The sequence below is a fragment of the Cyprinus carpio genome, chromosome B16, assembly GCF_018340385.1.
Source record: "Cyprinus carpio isolate SPL01 chromosome B16, ASM1834038v1, whole genome shotgun sequence".
Lineage (NCBI taxonomy): Eukaryota > Metazoa > Chordata > Actinopteri > Cypriniformes > Cyprinidae > Cyprinus > Cyprinus carpio.
Window position 1 is genome coordinate 2,836,048 of NC_056612.1, and position 18,114 is coordinate 2,854,161.

Below are 18,114 nucleotides of genomic sequence, written 5' to 3' on the forward strand. Positions count from 1 at the left end.
ATAAATGCGTTTACACTGCTACTTAAATTACGTAATCAATGTTATGAGATAATATATATATTTTTTTTGGTATTTAAATATTAGGGTGGACATATGCGCCGTTTATACAGGACACGTCCTGGCTAGGATTTTAATATTGCCTAAAACATCCAAAGCAGTTTGACCAATAACATGCAGGTATTGGACATAATCGACCAATCGTGGGGCTGTGCGTGAGAAGGTGAGATCTACAGGGAACGATCAAAACGATGCAAATATGCGCACGTGTTTGTTCGTTTGCTAGACTTGAAGCGTCGTTGCACACCAGTCATTAAAAGACACCAAAGTAGATGTGAGAGCGATTTGAAAGCATAAGGAGCCATCTGCTCTGCTCTCTATAGCTCTCATGAATTTCACACAATGATAGACCTGCACAGTGCAAACAGTCAAAACTTGGATATTTTAGGCAATATGAAAATCCTGGGCGGGACGTGTCCCATATGAACGGCGCATACAGCCACCCTAATAAATATAAAGTAATAGGAAAAATAAGATGAAATATAAAACCAAAACTGCCATTAGGTGGCAGCAAGTCACTGTCAGTCAGTCGTTGAGTCATTGGATCATTTATTTGACTAATTAATTAAAAAAGGCTGATTCGTTCAGGAATGAAGCAAGCTATGTTTCCATCCAAAAATGTGATTTAAGCTTGTGCGCAAAACTGGAATATCACATAAAACATTTGCTAATAAAGGACCGTTTCCATCCAACGAGTCAAAGAGAACAAAATCATCACTTCCCGATCAACCAGCACTATATATCACTAAGAAAAGTAGGAGAAGGTAATATTATATAATAATTTTCATATATGATAAATCACTTGCATCTCAGAGCGAGCAGATGAAACACAATAACTGTGCTCATTGCTTTCAGAGGTGGATGCTGCTGTTTGGGAATGCAGTCAAGTAAGACAGTTATACAGAAATACTTTGATGATAGACTTTGCTCAGGCATTCCAGAACGACCAAAACAACATTTTAGATGCTGTGGAACGAGATTGGTCTGCTGGTTAGTCAGGTTTCCCCGTCCCATCGTGTGAGTCACATGACTTTTTTGATGCGCATGGTGGAATTTATTAGGTAAAAGTGTTTCCATCGTAGTTAATGCACATTTTATCTTATTGAATAAAAAGTTTACCCTACTCAGTTGTGCACATAAGTTTTTAATGCACATTTTTAGAATTTATGCACATCTTGGCATTTCCATCCAGTGTTTTTTTTTTTTAATGCGATATTCCAAAATGTGCATTAAAATAGGTGGATGGAAACATAGCTGTATTTATGAATAGGTAATTGAATTATTCACTCAGCTGATTCGTTCAAAAAAAGATGTATTTAGTGTCGAACTCCAAAGCTGTAAGTCACAGCAAAAAACAAAAAACAAAACAACCCAGGCTCATTGGAAAAACATGCCTCTACATAAATTTCTGCAACACCATTATTTCGTACCTTACTGCACGTTTCGAGGCAGTTTCAAAGTGAAACATCCAGCGAGTGGTGCTAAAACGCGGGTTCAATATGTGACCCTGGCACGTTTTTGTTAAGTTGACATAGGCTGTGTTTTTATTATGCTGCTTGAGGTACATATTGCGGTGGTTCATAATTCAAATATCTAGGGAGTGTCGCTAAAAGTTAATGTTCTATCATGTTGTAAATATCCCCTACACCAAATCCAACCCTAAACCTACCCAATAGAGTTAACAAATGCAAAACTGATATAACAGTGGATGTTTTTGATGCACCAGTGCCATTTGAGCTTCCTAATATGCAGGTTTGAACTGGGGGTTTTCACGGGATTCATACCTGAGCTCTTATTCATACTGCATGAGCTACCTTACTACAAATAAACCTACTGAATATGAAAACCCATACATATGAAGCTGGATATGTGATGCTATCATTCAAAAGTATCAGTTTTTAAATGTTGCAGCGTGTTAAACTTGAACTCATGACATGATAAATGTGCAAAAATTAGGCTTTATTAATCAAAAAATGTAGTTCTGCAAATTATACGTTGTGTGAAAAGGAATAAAAGTTGTCTGAGTTTTACTGCCTCTAGTGTGTATTTCAACTGGAAAATGCAGTGATTTGTATGTATAGATACTTATTTTTTTCCAGTTTTGAAGGAATGTATTTAGAGACATATTTCCAATGAGCCTATGTTGCAAAAACATTTTTGGTGTAACTTATTTCCAGGTAAACTGGTGCACTCAAACTGCTGGAAACTACATAGAACCAGTCCATCTGATCAGAACTTCTGATTTTCAGATAGTGTTTGCCAGTTTTGTGTGCAGTGTGCATCAGATGACCAGTAAATGTACTGTAGGGTTCTGAGGAATAGTTTACTTGCACATCACAATACAGTTCCATTTTTTCTTATTTCTTATCTTCCAGGATGTTTTGTTCTCCAGGTCTGTGATTAATAGCTGAATGTTTTCAGCATCACAATTTCAGGCAGCAGTCTGGGGTTGCTGAGTTCAGAAAACAGCAGCGCAGTGTCGTGTGTAGCTTTCCAACTGGATTTAATAGCCCCATTCACCTCCAGATATTACTCAGAGTAACAGCTTCACAACAAATTGATAAAACTGGTTTATTTTTAAAAAGGGGTACAAATGAACAAGTATCATTTGGTTCCAAGAGTCAAAATATTCCTATTTTTAATCAGATGGCGAGTAATGGAAGGTGACTTCGCTTTTAGGGGCTGTTTCTTTGCCATCTGCTGAATGGATTACTGGTTTAATTAGAGTTTTTTATTCTCTCAATTGCTCTGTTATGAGTTTAGATGCAATATTTGCTGTTCCTGAGGAGGCTGTAGTGTAAATTGTCTGAGGCAGGTTGGATGCTTCTTATACAGAAATGTAACACAATTACATTTACATTACATTTGCATTTATGCATTTAGCAAACACTTTTATCCAAAGCAACTTACATAGAAGAAACATCAATTATATGATATTCTTAGCATGCAGAGCTATGTTTATTAGAATGCAAGACTAGGATTAAACTCTGCCCTTGTCTCAGATTTTCTTGTCAAGTCTATTCTTGTCTAGTGTATGTTTGTAGAATGATTATAAAGTATAGACTGAAGGCAGTGCATCAATGCATTTAGGCCCTGTTTACACTTGGTATCTTCTGTCCACATTCATCCACTTTCCAGGAGCATATATGAGATTTTTCTGATCTTTTGATCTAATGTTGTGAAATATGGTCTTAAATGACATCTAGTACTCATTAGGCCTGTGGCAGTGGAGTCCCACCCTTAAATCAAGCAGTGGCCCATAATGTTTGTAATGTAACTATTATCACATCCAAAAAAAATGTTGAGGTGCAAAACATCTTAATGGTTTTCAAATGGGCTTTGTTTCCTTAGGCGGAATATAATATCCTATTTTTGTCTTTTGATTTGGAGTGCAATATGATCCCTATATCTTGACAGGTTTTGTGAGATTTATGTAAAATGTGTTCAATATGAAATAGATCTCATGACGAAGTTGCTTTTTGATGACTTTTAACAAACTTCTGAAGTTGCCGCAGCAAAGTGCAGACATCTCCAACTTCGCATTGTTGATCAAGGGAGCTTTGTAATGCGGAAATAGTAGGTTTTCAGCAACATTAATCGGAGACCTCTGGCACTTGAGAAAACGTAATGTATCTCCTGCTATTTTTCCGTGAAACATTTCACAAGTACTTCAAAGCATTCCAGAGCATTTTCAGTTATTAAGATGCATCTTTTTCAGAGTTGTGGGTAGCTGTCCTACCCATCAGCCACTGCAGCATTCTGACCTTGAATGATCTGCTTTCTTTTTGGTGTAAACATGCGTATTCACACAAAGATGAGCTTTCAAGCATACGCTTTCTCATTCCCTGTCTTTCATCACAAATAGACATTTTAGTTGGAAGAAGAGAGGACAAGTATAGAAAAAAGACAATGCTAAGGAATGCATTTTAAAATTATCCCAAAATAATTGTAAAATCATCAAACTAATTAAAAACCCATTTGCAAGCAAAATGCCACTCTTCTGAATGATGCGTTGGCTGCGCAGACTGGTGGATATCGCAGATGTTTGAGCTCAGCACTCTAAATGAAACGCAGCTGAATGTAAAACCATTCACAAACAAAAGCCAAATGGAAAAGAAAGCTGTGGCGCTCGCTGAGTGTTCAGCTTCAAGTCAAAGTGCTTCGTGGCTTTAAAAAGCTCAGACAGTTATGAAATATTATCGCTTTCTGTGAGCAACCCTCTCCAACTTCAGCACTGTTTCCATGGAAATACACACACGCACAAACAACGCTCAAGTGCAAAAAGCTCACGGGGGCTTATTTGACACAACTTTCGGCCAGTGAAAATCTGATCTGAACACTAGAGGCCTGAAGGAGCATCCGGTCAGTGTTCATAAACTAAAGGTAGCTCTGACTGAGCTGGAAGCAACACAGGTTCCCTGTCTGCCAGTCCGCTTACATCTCAGAGCTCTCATGCTCTGTTTTGATTTAGAGCTCTGGCCAAAACCTCATGCACCAAGAGCAATTTAGTCAAGCGGAATTCATGACCAGACACTGATGAAACATGAAACTAGATTGTGACATTCCACAAAATAAACTGTGACTGCTAGATTTCTATAGAAACTCACCAACATGATGCTATGGTGATTGCCAGGGCATTGTTATGCAGTTGCTAAGGGTTCTCAATGTTTTGCTAAGGTGTTCTGTATTCACATGCAGTTGCTAAGGTGTTTTGGGTGCTTACTAAGTGGTTACTTAAATGGCCCATTTCGAAAGAGGCCAGCCCAAGTCTCTATGATATTCTGATCTTTAGATATGGATCAAGTCCCTCCTTCATATGAATAATGATAAAATGATCAGTAACACTGCATTATAGTGAAGACTTTTTTACTTTGTCTACTTTGTGTATCAGAAATATTGTGTATTTCTATGTCTCTGCATTAGAAAAGGCAATATATGTATTATTAGATGAGTTTTATATTTTATATAGTATGAATGTGAATAATGTAATACCTTTATTGTTTAATGACATTTTTTGCATTAAAGCTGAATGATTAACATGCTTTTTTTTGTGATTAGTTGTGCTTGTTGTGTACAGGTCTTAAGGTGGCTGAACTGACAATGTTTTTAAATGTCATTTTTGTCAATTTATGACAAAAATAAATAAATAAATAAATAAATAAATAAATAAATAAATAAATAAAAAATGAAAATAGTTTACACATAGAGCACTGATGCATGAGAGGAACTGTTGTTTCTATGCCGGGCTCCTGCTGTGAACAGGCTGCCTCTCATTGGTTCATTAGGACCATGAATATGCGGGCGGTAAAGCAGCGTGGGGGCGGGAAAGTGCTTATCAGCTCCCCTGGCACAACACATTTTCCTGAATAGTCTCAATGGTATAGAAGGATCAGTTCACACCAGCTTCCTGTAGTCTGAACCAGATATCTGCATTCAGATTGGCAAGATCAGCTTAGGCAACATCCACACGGAGATGCGTTTAGATGTATACGCATAAATTTTGTATCATATAGGCATTTTGACTACACGGAGCCAGTGTTTTGGGAGAGTGATATATTTTTTTTTTTTTAAACGGGGTCCCAGAGTGGATAAATCTGAAAATGCCACCCTTGGGTTTTCGTGCGGACAGCGAATCCATATCTTTTTTTTTGAAACGATGACATCATCAGCCCACGTCTCGCCCCTAGTCAAACACCACTATGTCACATAACAGCAACCAAAACATGAACAAACACTGAATGATTGTCTTTTTATTAACTAACATTAACATGGATTAATAAAAGTATTGTTCCATGTTCGTTTGTATACCGCGCGCAAGGTTTATGCGCATAGTCCAAGTCTTCTTCTCCATTTGTAATGTAGCTCTGTGGCAGAATTACAGTGCCACATACTGGTCTGGCATTTATACTACATCGTTTTGTGTCATATTCGTGGTTTTGTTTGGACGCAGATATTTCTTGAGATGGGGGGTGGGGGTATTGGATAGGGAAAGCTTCATGTGGATGTAGCCTTATATTGCTGATTTGTTGCTCATGCATTACAATAGTTACCACCTTTTTAAAACATAAATAAAAATGGTCATCATTTACTCACCCTCCTGTTGTTCCAACTTACTTTATTCTGTAAAAAAAAAAAAAAAAAAAAAAAAAAAAGTGAAATGTGCTTTATTATATTATATTATATTATATTATATTATATTATATTATATTATATTATATTATATTATATTATATTATATTATATATAAACTGTAGTTTGAGCTGCATGATACAAGTTTTCACTCCCTGTGGCTACACATCTCTGTGGGTGCGCAAGCCCTATCAGATATATATCAGACATATTTCTGACAATCAGAGCACAATGTCTTCTCTCTCCACAGGAAGAGCCTTACGTGATGTTCAAGAAGTCAGATAAGCCTCTATACGGTAACGATCGCTTCGAGGGCTACTGCATCGACCTGCTGCGAGAGCTAGCTGCCATCCTGGGCTTCACCTACGAAATACGACTGGTGGAGGATGGCAAGTACGGAGCGCAGGAAGAGAGCACGGGGCAGTGGAACGGCATGATCCGAGAACTGATGGACCATGTGAGTCAGACTCCACAATCCAATATACTGTTTTGATTGCACTCAGGTTGGCTCTTTTTCACTTTGTACAACCCTGCAAGGTTGAGAGAAATTGGCTCCCTTTCAAATCATCAATGTGGATATGTACAGATTTGGTCACCCCCTGCCCACACCAAAAAAAAAAAAAAAAAAAAAAAAAAAAAAAACTGGTAGAAGAGTTTATTGAATAGCAATTAAAAGGAATCCAACATAATCACACACGAGCTTTGTGACAATAATACTCATTAATTTTGACTAATTAGTTTTATTCACTGATGTTTCTCTAAACTGATTAGTCTGATTTCTTTCTTAGTACTATCAAAACCATTAAAGCAAATTTTATTTCTTTCATGCAGCAATACATAATGTGCATCAAAATGAGTGCACAATTAGTGTCTGTACTCAACAAAGCTGATTTACTGCATATATTAAGAAAAGGTGGTAAAAACAAAAATATTATAAAATATGTTAATGAAAAATATTAATAATTTATGAAAAGTAAAAATATTTTGAAATATTACAATATAAAACAAGTTACACATGACTGTCACATGATCCTTCAGAAATGATTCTAAAATGCAGATTATCTGCTCAAGAAACATTTCATATAATTATTAATGTTGGAATCATGTATATATATATATATATATATATATATATATATATATATATATATATATATATATATATATATATATATATATATATATATATATTATTTTTTTTTTATTATTTTTTTTCTTTGCTGAATATAAAGTTTGAAGCACAGCATTTATTTAAACTCTTCTGTGACATTAAAACACTCTTTCATGTCACTTTTGACCAGCTGAACATTGACATGTCCTTGCTCAATGAAAGTATTAGTTTCTTTAAGATAAAAAAAAAACTTATTTACCCCAAACTTTAGTACAAATTCAAAACTCATCTCTTTCCCGTATGTTGTGTGTATTCATACTAAAATGAAATTATATTACTATTAAAAACTACACTGCAGTTGTATACATTTCTTTGAATATCTTTACTTTTTATCACATTTTTTGTTATTGACTTTTTTTTGCACTTTCCAAACTAAAATTGTTATAATTCATGAACAAAAATTTTTATAACATGATATTGAAGGACCATTTTTGTGGTAATGCAATGACTGATTTTAAAATGGGTTTTAAAGGATGAATTTTGAGATTTTAAGTTTTCAGTTGATATATCATTTCTGATTATTTCTAAAGTGTGACAGAGAAAAAGGCAACGAAGAAGACTTTTTTTTTTTTTTTTTTTACAAGGTCAGAACTCCTGTTATGATATAGATTTTTGAGGGTGCACTATTGTCATAAATTAATCTATTACTTTTCCCACATAATTTTTGACAAAAAACATTGGTAAAATATCTATTTAGGAGTCTTAGACCTTTCCAACGATATATAGTTTGTCATGATTAGATAAGGATTAATGAAGTAAATGTAGGGACGGGGTGAGAGTTAACAGGTTAAATCTACTTCTTTTAGCTGAAATTAGATTTTTGCCTCCTGTTTGCTGCCTCGATTCAAATTTAATTACATTTTTAAGAAATTGTAGTGTAATTTACAAGGCATTCCTAATTCAATTCAGGATGGTGCAGAATCCTGACACATTCCCACCATGCTGCAGAAGGGACTTGTCAAGATTATACAATGAAAGAAGATGCTTTCATCGAGGAAACAGATATGAAAATAAGATTAACAGTGCGTGTGTGCACGCATAGCAGATGGTACGAAATGCGATAAAATAAAACTCGAGCACATACTGCGGAGAGGACACAAAGTGAAAAAATCTGGCATTAGTTTCCCCCTATAGAGCTTATTAAGCACATGCACTTTCACAAACACACACATTCAGGACAAAACACTGCCCTTCAACACCCTCATTAGATTCCACAAAGACTAAGATAGGAATAAACACATTGCTGAGAACACCCAATATTCAATAGTATCCATTGCTCCAACCGATACATCAGACATATCTCTTAGTCACTGTTCCTCAATTGGTCATGGTCAGATCGTGTGCTGTAAAAGTGGAGGGTGTGTGTGTTGTTGTAACACTCCCCAGCAACACTGTAACACCCCTCCCCGCCACACACAAGACGAGAGCAGGACAGACTGTAATTGGCCTTGACAAGCTTTCAGAGCAGTCTGGAGTTTGCAGTTTGCCAGTACATTGATGTGCTAGAGATAAAAATATCTTGTCAAAGGACTTTAGAATAAAAAAAAAGAAGGTAGCGAGACAACATCTGCTCACTTCTGGCATTAATTTGCCCCCTCTGGGAATAATTATAGACAATCCAATAATTCTAGATGGAAGCCTTTATTTTGACTGAAATTATACCAATTGTAACAGTAAAAGTAGTGAAACTGAACTAAATGTCAGTTTTAGGGGCACAGCCGTCTTAGCTGGTGTCAGCCGTTCGACAGCAGACCCTCCATCAGTTCTGGAGGAGAAATAGCGGCCTTACCATATCAGAACGGATGTTTCTTTTAAGAATTATCATGTTGAAATCGTACCGGGTATAATCTCAGATTCACAATCATACTGTAGTCAAACAATGAATCCTCAGTACTAGGCTTGAAAATGTGTCATTTAAATCTTAAATCATATGCTTTTAAAATAAGTTAAAGGGCTCAAAACTAGTATGCAGTATTTAAAAGAATACAAAGTGTAGACCAGGATTCCTTTGCCCTTTAGATACTTGGAGTTTGAGAGGCACAAAATTATTCATAATATGAATGAATGAATGGTAACTTCACATTTGGGTTTAAAGCAAAATGCTCAAGTTATAAGTTTGATTGCATATAAGCCACATTTGAAAGTGTTACACATTGTATACTGTGCGGTACTGTTCAAACAAGTTTCCACCAAAATATTAAAGGGGTCATATGATGCGATTTAAAATTTTCATTTCGCTTTGGAGTCTTACAAGCTCTTGGTGCTTAAAGAAGATCTGTAAAGTTTGCAAAGACTAAATTCTCAAATCCAAGAGATATTCTTTATAAAAGTTGAGATTCGTCCACGCCCCCTGAAACGGCTCGTTCTAACACCCCCACATCTCTACGTCAGTATGTGGGAAGATTAGCTTAACACCGCCCAGATGTTCACGCAAAGAAAGAAGGCGTACCTTTAATTCTCCTTGTAGTATTGTTGTTGCCGCCACCACCATTTCCTAAAGACGCTGTGTGTTTCGTTTTGAAAGCGAAACTACTTTGTTTGGCCTTCCAAAAGAGGAAAATATCCGCTTCGTCATGCCTGGAGCTGATCCGTGCTGGTCGCTGAGGAAATACATCGACTTTGCACTGTGGATCGCCTAATCGGCTTTCACCGTGGAGTCCAGCCCGGGGTCACCACATGTGGTTGTCACAATGTCCAAGGTATGCTCCTTCATAGAATCCACCTGCCGCACCATTCTCAAGCCGCCCGCCTCTGCTCACTCAAACCGACCGTGGCTCACTCTAGGCCTCCGGACTCTGCTCACTCAAGGCCGCGGTGTGTGACGCTGTGTCGTTGAAAAAGTTAAACTACTTTGTTTGGCCTTCCAAAAGAAGACACGACTAGAAATCATTCTTATATCACGTTTATAATGGGTTTCATGTTTATGTCTCGTCACTCTGGGCGCACAAGGCATCACAATGTTAAGGGGCGTAACATTTCTGTCACACGCTTGAGGCATTCAGCCAATCACAATGCGCTGGATAGCTGAAAAGAGAAACAATAATGTACCGTGTGTGGAAAATAATGTGTTGTTATAACCTTAAACTGCATAAACACATTTCATTATACCAAATACACAAAATAATGTTCTTTTTAGCAACATCATATGACCTCTTTAAGCAGAAAACATTTTATTTTTCCTTTTTTTTTTTTTTTTTTTTTTTTTTTTTTTTACATTAATAATAATATACACCAAATCAACATATAAGAATGATTTCTGAAGGATCATATGATACTAAAAGTAATGGCCTGTTTATATAAAGATCGATAGCTATATAGATAACTATTAGCGACCACACTTACACACAATAATGTTTTGTCTATTATAAGCACGCACTGCAGTTTTGTCATCTGCCGATTTCAAGCTCTTTAAAACAGGATGAATTTTTATTGTCTGTCAATGTTTTATTAGCTAAAAAATATATATATATACCGTTCCTCTGTGTCATTATTGTTATATTTTATTGTGTGGATTCTGATATTCTTTTCAATTTAGAATGGTTTTTAAAACTATATCTTTATCATTATAATCTTTTTTTTTGTGTGAATGGGCCTTAATGGCTGCTGAAAATTCAGACTAACAGGCATAGATTATTTAAAAATACAGTAAAATTGGAAGTTGTTTTAAGCTTTAGTAATATTTTAGAATATTACTGGATTTACTGTATTTTTTGATCAAACAAATGCATCCCTGATGAGCTCAAGATACTTAATAAATAAATAAATATATAAATAAATAAATAAATAAAAATCTCGTCACACTTTCGATTAGGGAGCAATTATCTCTATTAACTAAGTATTAATTAAGATTTTTGCCACAATAAACATCTAATTTGCTGCTTATTAATAGTTAGTAAGGCAGATGTTAAATTTAGCTATGGGGTTGGATTAGGGGATCAAAAATAGTATCATACAGAATAAGGCATTAATATGTGCTTTATAATTATTAATAAACGGCTAATATGCTAGTAACATACATGCTAATGAGCAGCTAGTTAATTGTGAGAATTTGGCCCTTAAAGTGTCACCAAAAATCTTACTGACCCAAAACATCTGTGAACACCTGTGAAATACACCTGTGAAAAGCCACATTGTTGCTTGGCATTTGTAAACAACTTGTTATGGCATGTTTACACTGGACATGAGTGAAGCGTCACATCTCAATTTCTCCCATTATAAACAATTAAGCTGCCTGCACTGGAAGCAGAACAGATTATATGCAGTATTTTTCTGCTTGCAGTTTGATTTTTTTTTTTTTTTTGCTGAGAATATACAGTGGTATAAACAGTACAGTAGAATCTCTACCAGTTGACACATTTCAGCCCTCACATGGTATATACAGTCACACTCCTGTTTTGATTATTGCAGCTGCGGTTGTCACACTGATGGCAACATCACACAAGCCAAAAAATAAATAAATAAATAAATAAATAAATAAATAAATAAATAAATAAATAAATAATAATTTGAGGGCATGTTGAGTAGCGTTCGTGTAGGCAGGGCCTTTGCTAAGCATAAGCAAACAAGGCGGTTGCCTAGAGCATCATTATCTGCCTTCCGAGGCAGCAGCCAATAGAAATGGAACCTCTTAAGTGACTGATCTGGAACGCTCTACATAGACTGCAATTTGTTAAGGCTAAAATGATCAGCATAATTACAGTGCCTACCATTTGCAATATTATTTGCATTGGGAGTGTGCCTATTGTGCCTTAAAATGCTCTGCTAAAATGCACCGAATTTGTACAAATTCACCACTAATTCATCAAAATGTAAAATAGTGACATTTTCATACAGATGATATCATACAAAATCACCACCAATTTGTCAAAATAAAAAATAGCTACGTTTTTGTGCCAATGAAATCACACAGATTCACCACAATTTTTTCAAAACATAAAAAAGTTGTGTAAAATTGTAGGGAATTACCAATTGGTCAAAATGTAAAATGTTATTTTTATACAAATGAAAAAAAAAAAAAAATACCACTAATTCATCAAAAAGTAAAATAGTGACATTTTTGTACCAAATAATAATAATAATAATAATATAATAAGTGACAGTGAAGTGACGTGACATACAGCCAAGTATGGTGACCCATACTCAGAATTCGTGCTCTGCGTTTAACCCATCCAAAGTGCACACACACAGCAGTGAACACACACACACCATTAACACACACCCGTGGGCAGTGGGCAGCCATTTATGCTGCTGCACCCGGGGAGCAGTTGGGGGTTCGGTGCCTTGCTCAAGGGCACCTCAGTCATGGTATTGAAGGTGGAGAGAGTGCTGTACATTCACTCCCCCCACCCACAATTCCTGCCGGCCCAAGACTCGAACTCGCAACCCTTGGGTTGCAAGTCCAACACTCTGACCGTTAGGCCACAACTTCCCATATTATATAATAATAATAATAATAATAATAATAATAATAATAATAATAATAATAATAATAATAATAATAATAATAATAATAATAATAATAATAATAATAATTGAACAAGTTCACCACCAATTTGTCAAAATGTAAAATAATTATGTTTTTTTATTTTATTTTTTTATTTTTCATTAATGAAACAAGCGGAATGCACAAACGAGTCCAATTGTGTCAACTTCATTAAATTTTCTCATGACTTTTTGGAAACCGGTGGGTATTTTAAGATATGTTCTTTTACATTAACACAAATGACCAAATCATGCAACTTTTATTTGTTACACAATTTTTAGATGTGGACTAAAAACTTACTGTCAAACTGGCCCTGGAAACATATGCTAAGAGACACAGGCTATTTCTGCTTCTGACAGAGAGCCAACAGCGTCAGACCTTTGTAAAACCTTTAACCCCCTTCATTTTCCCTTTTTCATAACTGCTATGTTCATTTTTTAGTCTAGTTGGGTAGCTGTGAGAGTGGATTCGGTTCAGCGCTCCTCCGGTCCCTTAGACCCAGTAAATCACGAAAGGCTTTAGTAAGTGCTGAAACAGTAGCAGGTAAATCAAGAGAGAGAGCGTGAGTCCACGAGAGGGCTTTAAATTTCCTCTTAAACGCTGTGGGGCAGAGTGTGTGATGTGTAAAAGCCCTGTTTTCTTAATTTGATTTCCTCTAAATGCTTCTGCTCGCCCTGATTTACAGCCTATCGCTCTTTTCCCTGTGCGTTATTTGTTGGCAGAAAGCTGATCTTGCAGTGGCGCCCCTGGCCATCACGTACGTGCGGGAGAAGGTCATCGACTTTTCCAAACCCTTCATGACGCTGGGGATAAGTATAATGTACCGCAAACCCAACGGCACCAACCCGGGGGTGTTCTCCTTTCTCAACCCCCTGTCCCCCGACATCTGGATGTATATTCTGCTCGCTTACTTGGGTGTCAGTTGTGTGCTGTTTGTCATAGCCAGGTAACATACCAGCCACATATAGACATAACCCCACATCATTACCTTGTCTCATTAACATTTTATGCTAACTGAAACAGTTAACACTCTTAGATTTAACTTTAAGTGGCCTTAAAGGAACGGTTCTTCCAAAAATAAAAATTCTAACATTATTTACTCACGCTCATATCGTTCTAAATCTGTATGACCTTTTTCCCATGGAGCAAATACAGTCAAAACTTCAAAGCAAATGAGCTTGCTAAGATTCAAAATGACTTAAAAAAATTATTTCAAAATTTCAAATCATCATGAAAGATGTCCTTATGTCACATGCACTATATTCCAAGTCTTCAGAAAAGCCATACGATAGTTTTGCATGAGGAATAAATGTATAATATACAATAGAACAAGTGGCGTATGGACTATGATGCTCTTATGTTGTTTTTTTTTTTTTTTTTTTGGAGCTTGACAGCACTAACCTCCATTCCTTTTAGTTGAGAAAAAAAAAAAAAAAAACACTGCTCCAGATCTTTAATCTTCTATGGACGTGGAACAAAATGAGTATGAGTAAATTATGTCTTAACTGTCCAATCCTGTTCTTGGAGGGCCACCGTCCTGCAGAGTTTAGCTCCAGTACACTTGCCTGGTAGTTTCTAATGAACCAGACCTTGATCATCTGCTTCAGGTGTGTTTAATTAGGGTTGGAGCTCAGCCCTGCAGGACAACAGATCTGCAGGAAAATGGTTTGGACACCGCTGATTTTGGTTAACTATTCCTTTAAGAATCCTGAATGCCACTCTCACAATATTTACATGATGAAACGTGACGAGGTTTGGCTCAGGCGCTTCCTGGAAAAATGATAGAAATATGAAATACCTGCAGGTGTGAACAGGAGATAACTAAGAGTTAAAAGAGAAGCACAAACACATAGCAGAGGAGCTATAAGGGTTGCTTTGGTCTTCCTGTCTTGATGCAGAGGAGCTACAGTTTGTGCCTCTCATCAGATAATGCAAAATAGCACAAACCATAAAAGTAAAGATGCAAAATCACAGTTTCAAGACAGTATGTGTGTGAAAGATAGAAAATAGGTTTGTGGGAGTGTTCAAGCGTGTGTGAGAGTGAGATTGAGGCATTTTCTGGTGTGAAACGCAACCTCCCCCATCCCTCGCTGTCCCTACTGTGTCTATTGTGTATACTTTTCTTTTCTGATTGGGTTTTTCCACATCCTGCTTCACATTGCCTTTGGAAAACTGAGATTCTATTCTATGTAATGCTACAAAAATGCATATTCACATTTTCCAAAATTGGTAGACTCAAAATTATTTTACAGTTGGTTGAAGACAATAACAACTTTGAAATCCTTGGGCAGCAGTGAACACTTGAAAAACTGCTTGTATGATAAGCTCTTGTTTTGGAGACTTAGAATTAAACCCCAGATAATGTAGTAAATAGCATTTATCCTTAGTATTTCACTGCTTAAATTAGGCAACATTTAGTTACAAAATAAAGTCATTTTTAGGACTTAATTTATGGATGTAACACTTCATTGTTTGTAGTAAGTAGACATTATGGACTAATTGTCCCTTAATTAAAGGAAATTCTGGGTTTAGTGCAAGTTAATATGTTGATTAGAAAATAATTTTGACTCGTAACTCAGTTTGTAAAGATAAACACAAATATAGCTGCAAGCAGCAGTTAGCTGAACTGTGTACAGGAAACTACTCTAAAAGAGTAGAATGGACAATTTCATATGTTCATAGCTTTCAAATGGATTATTTTATACCTGATAGGGCTCAGTATTTCACAGCACAACATTAAAATTTGTCAGTTTATATTTTTCCCCATTGCTCCCAAACTGACAGATGTAGGATGGCTTTTTTTCTGCACCCAATAGTCAAAAACTGCATACTGTACATATCTCTAGTTTAAAACTAGTTTAGCCATTCTGATTAAAAATATGAAAAAAAAAAAAAAAATAGAATTGAAACATATGCGAATGGGTGAATTTTCATGTTGAATTTTCATGTCAGCCTTACTAGTCTTACATTTACTTTCTGAATCCATGAAAAACCTATTTAAATTCTACAAACTTATAAAAGTTAAAAATCTCAAATTCATTGCATGACCCATTCATGAGAAGAATACGATTTTAAAGGCTTTACATAAATGTCAAATACTGAAGAAAGAAATAAAATAAAATTGTTCCTTTTTAGAAGGAATTACATATAACAAGGCTGTCTCAAGAGAGGTAACAGGGCTGATATTTTGAATATTGCAAATTAAACTACAACCATCCATCCATCCCATCATTATTATCATTATTATTATTATTATTATTAATCTTTATTGATAGCTTATGTTTATTTATTTTAGACCCAGAATGTTCCTTTAAATTTGTGCTATAGTACTATCTTTGAATTAATCAATAAGATTGATTTTAAATGCATTGGTACGTTCCATTGGTCTTCATTTGAAACATGGTGGGGAGAAATCCAAAGAAAAGGCCTTATTTTAACCCTAAAACTCTTGGGTTGACCGCATTCAACTGGTCTAACCCAAGAGTTTTATGGTTAATGCACTTGTGCTTTATAAATGTTACTGGCAATATGATCACACAAGTTTATAACAAGCTACAACTGTCATCTAAGTTGGTTCAGAATATGCACCTTTTAACTGCACTAATGTTAATGCTGGGTAAGTGTTCACCTTTCCAATTCTCAACCAGAGCACAAATAACAAGTACACAATTAAACAGCATGCTTTAACAGAAACACACAGCAGACAAGTCCTAACACAAGATAGCATTACTGTGTTTATGTGTTTGTCTCTTTGTACACATTTCTTTATGTGTGCATGTGCAACTGCTTTTGTATGTGCACTATAAAGCGGTATATGCAGCAAACATGTCTGCGTGTGAGAGCGAAAGAAGGAGCGAGAGAGAAAGAGATCACAGGGTGACATAATGGGGACTGGTGGAGGGTTTCCTAAGGCTTATTCTCACCATGCAGTATTTAGAAACCTTCCTTCAGGGCACAGTATGAAAGTCAAATATTTAACCTCTTCTCAGGATCTGTAATGCATATCAGCCATTGTTTTTGTTCCTGTTGTTTTCCTCTACTTACAAAGATTATTCTCTTTTCTGCGAAAGCAGGTGATGAAACAGCTGAGGAAGTCTCAATTGGAAATGATTTACACTTACTTATGACACTGGTTCTTGCCGTAAAACAAGTGTTACCTTGATGCTGTAAATCATGCAGCTGATGCTATACTCAAATGTTGCTTCTGATTCTAATGCTTCAAATAAATCAGTCTTTTTTAGTTTTATCTGATCATGAATGTGGTACGTGTAAAACCATATTCCTATCAAAGGCAAGCTTATCTCACTATTCCTTAATATATCTTGCATGTTTATTATATCTTATTCATAGTTTAAAGTTTGCAACCAGTTTTGAAACAAATGCAAGAAAATGTCATCCTGGACCAGATTTTATCCACTGAAAATTGATTGGATTGTGAACAGTAGATTAGCAATGTGGAAAATAAGTGAGATTCATGAAGCCTGAAAATATGTTAAAAAGCCGTTTCAGATGAACTTATCTATTAATCCAGCATTATATGAACTTGCAAAGTTTAATATACATTGTTAGCCTACATCTTTAAGTTTTTCATATACAAAAAAAAACCTTACATTTAAGATGCCGCACTCTTATAAACGCTATCACTGAGATGATACCTTTCCAAAAGGTACTAATACTATGTACTATTTAGATACTAATATGTACACCTTAGTTAGAAATATATAACTTCAAGGTACAAATAATGATTCAATGTTAACTTGATTTTTTTTATATTTTCAGAAGAAAGGTAATAGACTGCCTATAAAATAGTGCAGGGCTTTGTCACAATGCTAATATATGTTCATAGAGGTTGATAAGGTGTTCTTAGTGCTTGTTAATGAGTTGCTGTGCAGTTGCCAGAATGTTCTGGGTGTTTGCTAAGAGGGTTCTTATTGGCCCAAGTTAAAAGAACCACTGTGACATACAGTAGGTCCCTGGATAGGGCTCAGGTTACTTCAATCTTAGTCTAGGATCTGAGAAATCTAGGATTTTTTTTTATCGTCTGCCAGGCAAAAATCATAAATCAAATTGCTTAGAGTATTAATTTGCACACCTCTCCTCAACGAGCAGAATGATTTAATGTATCACTCATGTCTGTAGCAAATGGTGCTGGATGACTTATACACCAGAGTTTAATTCTAAGGATTTGGAGTTTGTTCAAATCCTTAAACAAAAGTGCGAGCAATATTTGTAGTAGTGTTTGCCTTAGAAAGCATCACTAATAAACTATTGTCCT

General features: G+C 35.8%; 1 protein-coding gene across 2 annotated transcripts in view; it reads left to right on the forward strand.

Annotated features, from left to right (window-relative positions):
• Positions 1–18,114, forward strand: part of LOC109105197 (glutamate receptor ionotropic, kainate 2) — a 180,783-nt gene that overhangs the window by 116,036 nt on the left and 46,633 nt on the right. For both annotated transcript variants that reach the window (XM_042740352.1, XM_042740350.1), the window contains exons 10-11: positions 6,437–6,643; positions 13,562–13,785. In XM_042740352.1, the coding sequence (XP_042596286.1) occupies positions 6,437–6,643; positions 13,562–13,785 (431 nt within the window). The remainder of the gene's footprint in view (positions 1–6,436; positions 6,644–13,561; positions 13,786–18,114) is intronic.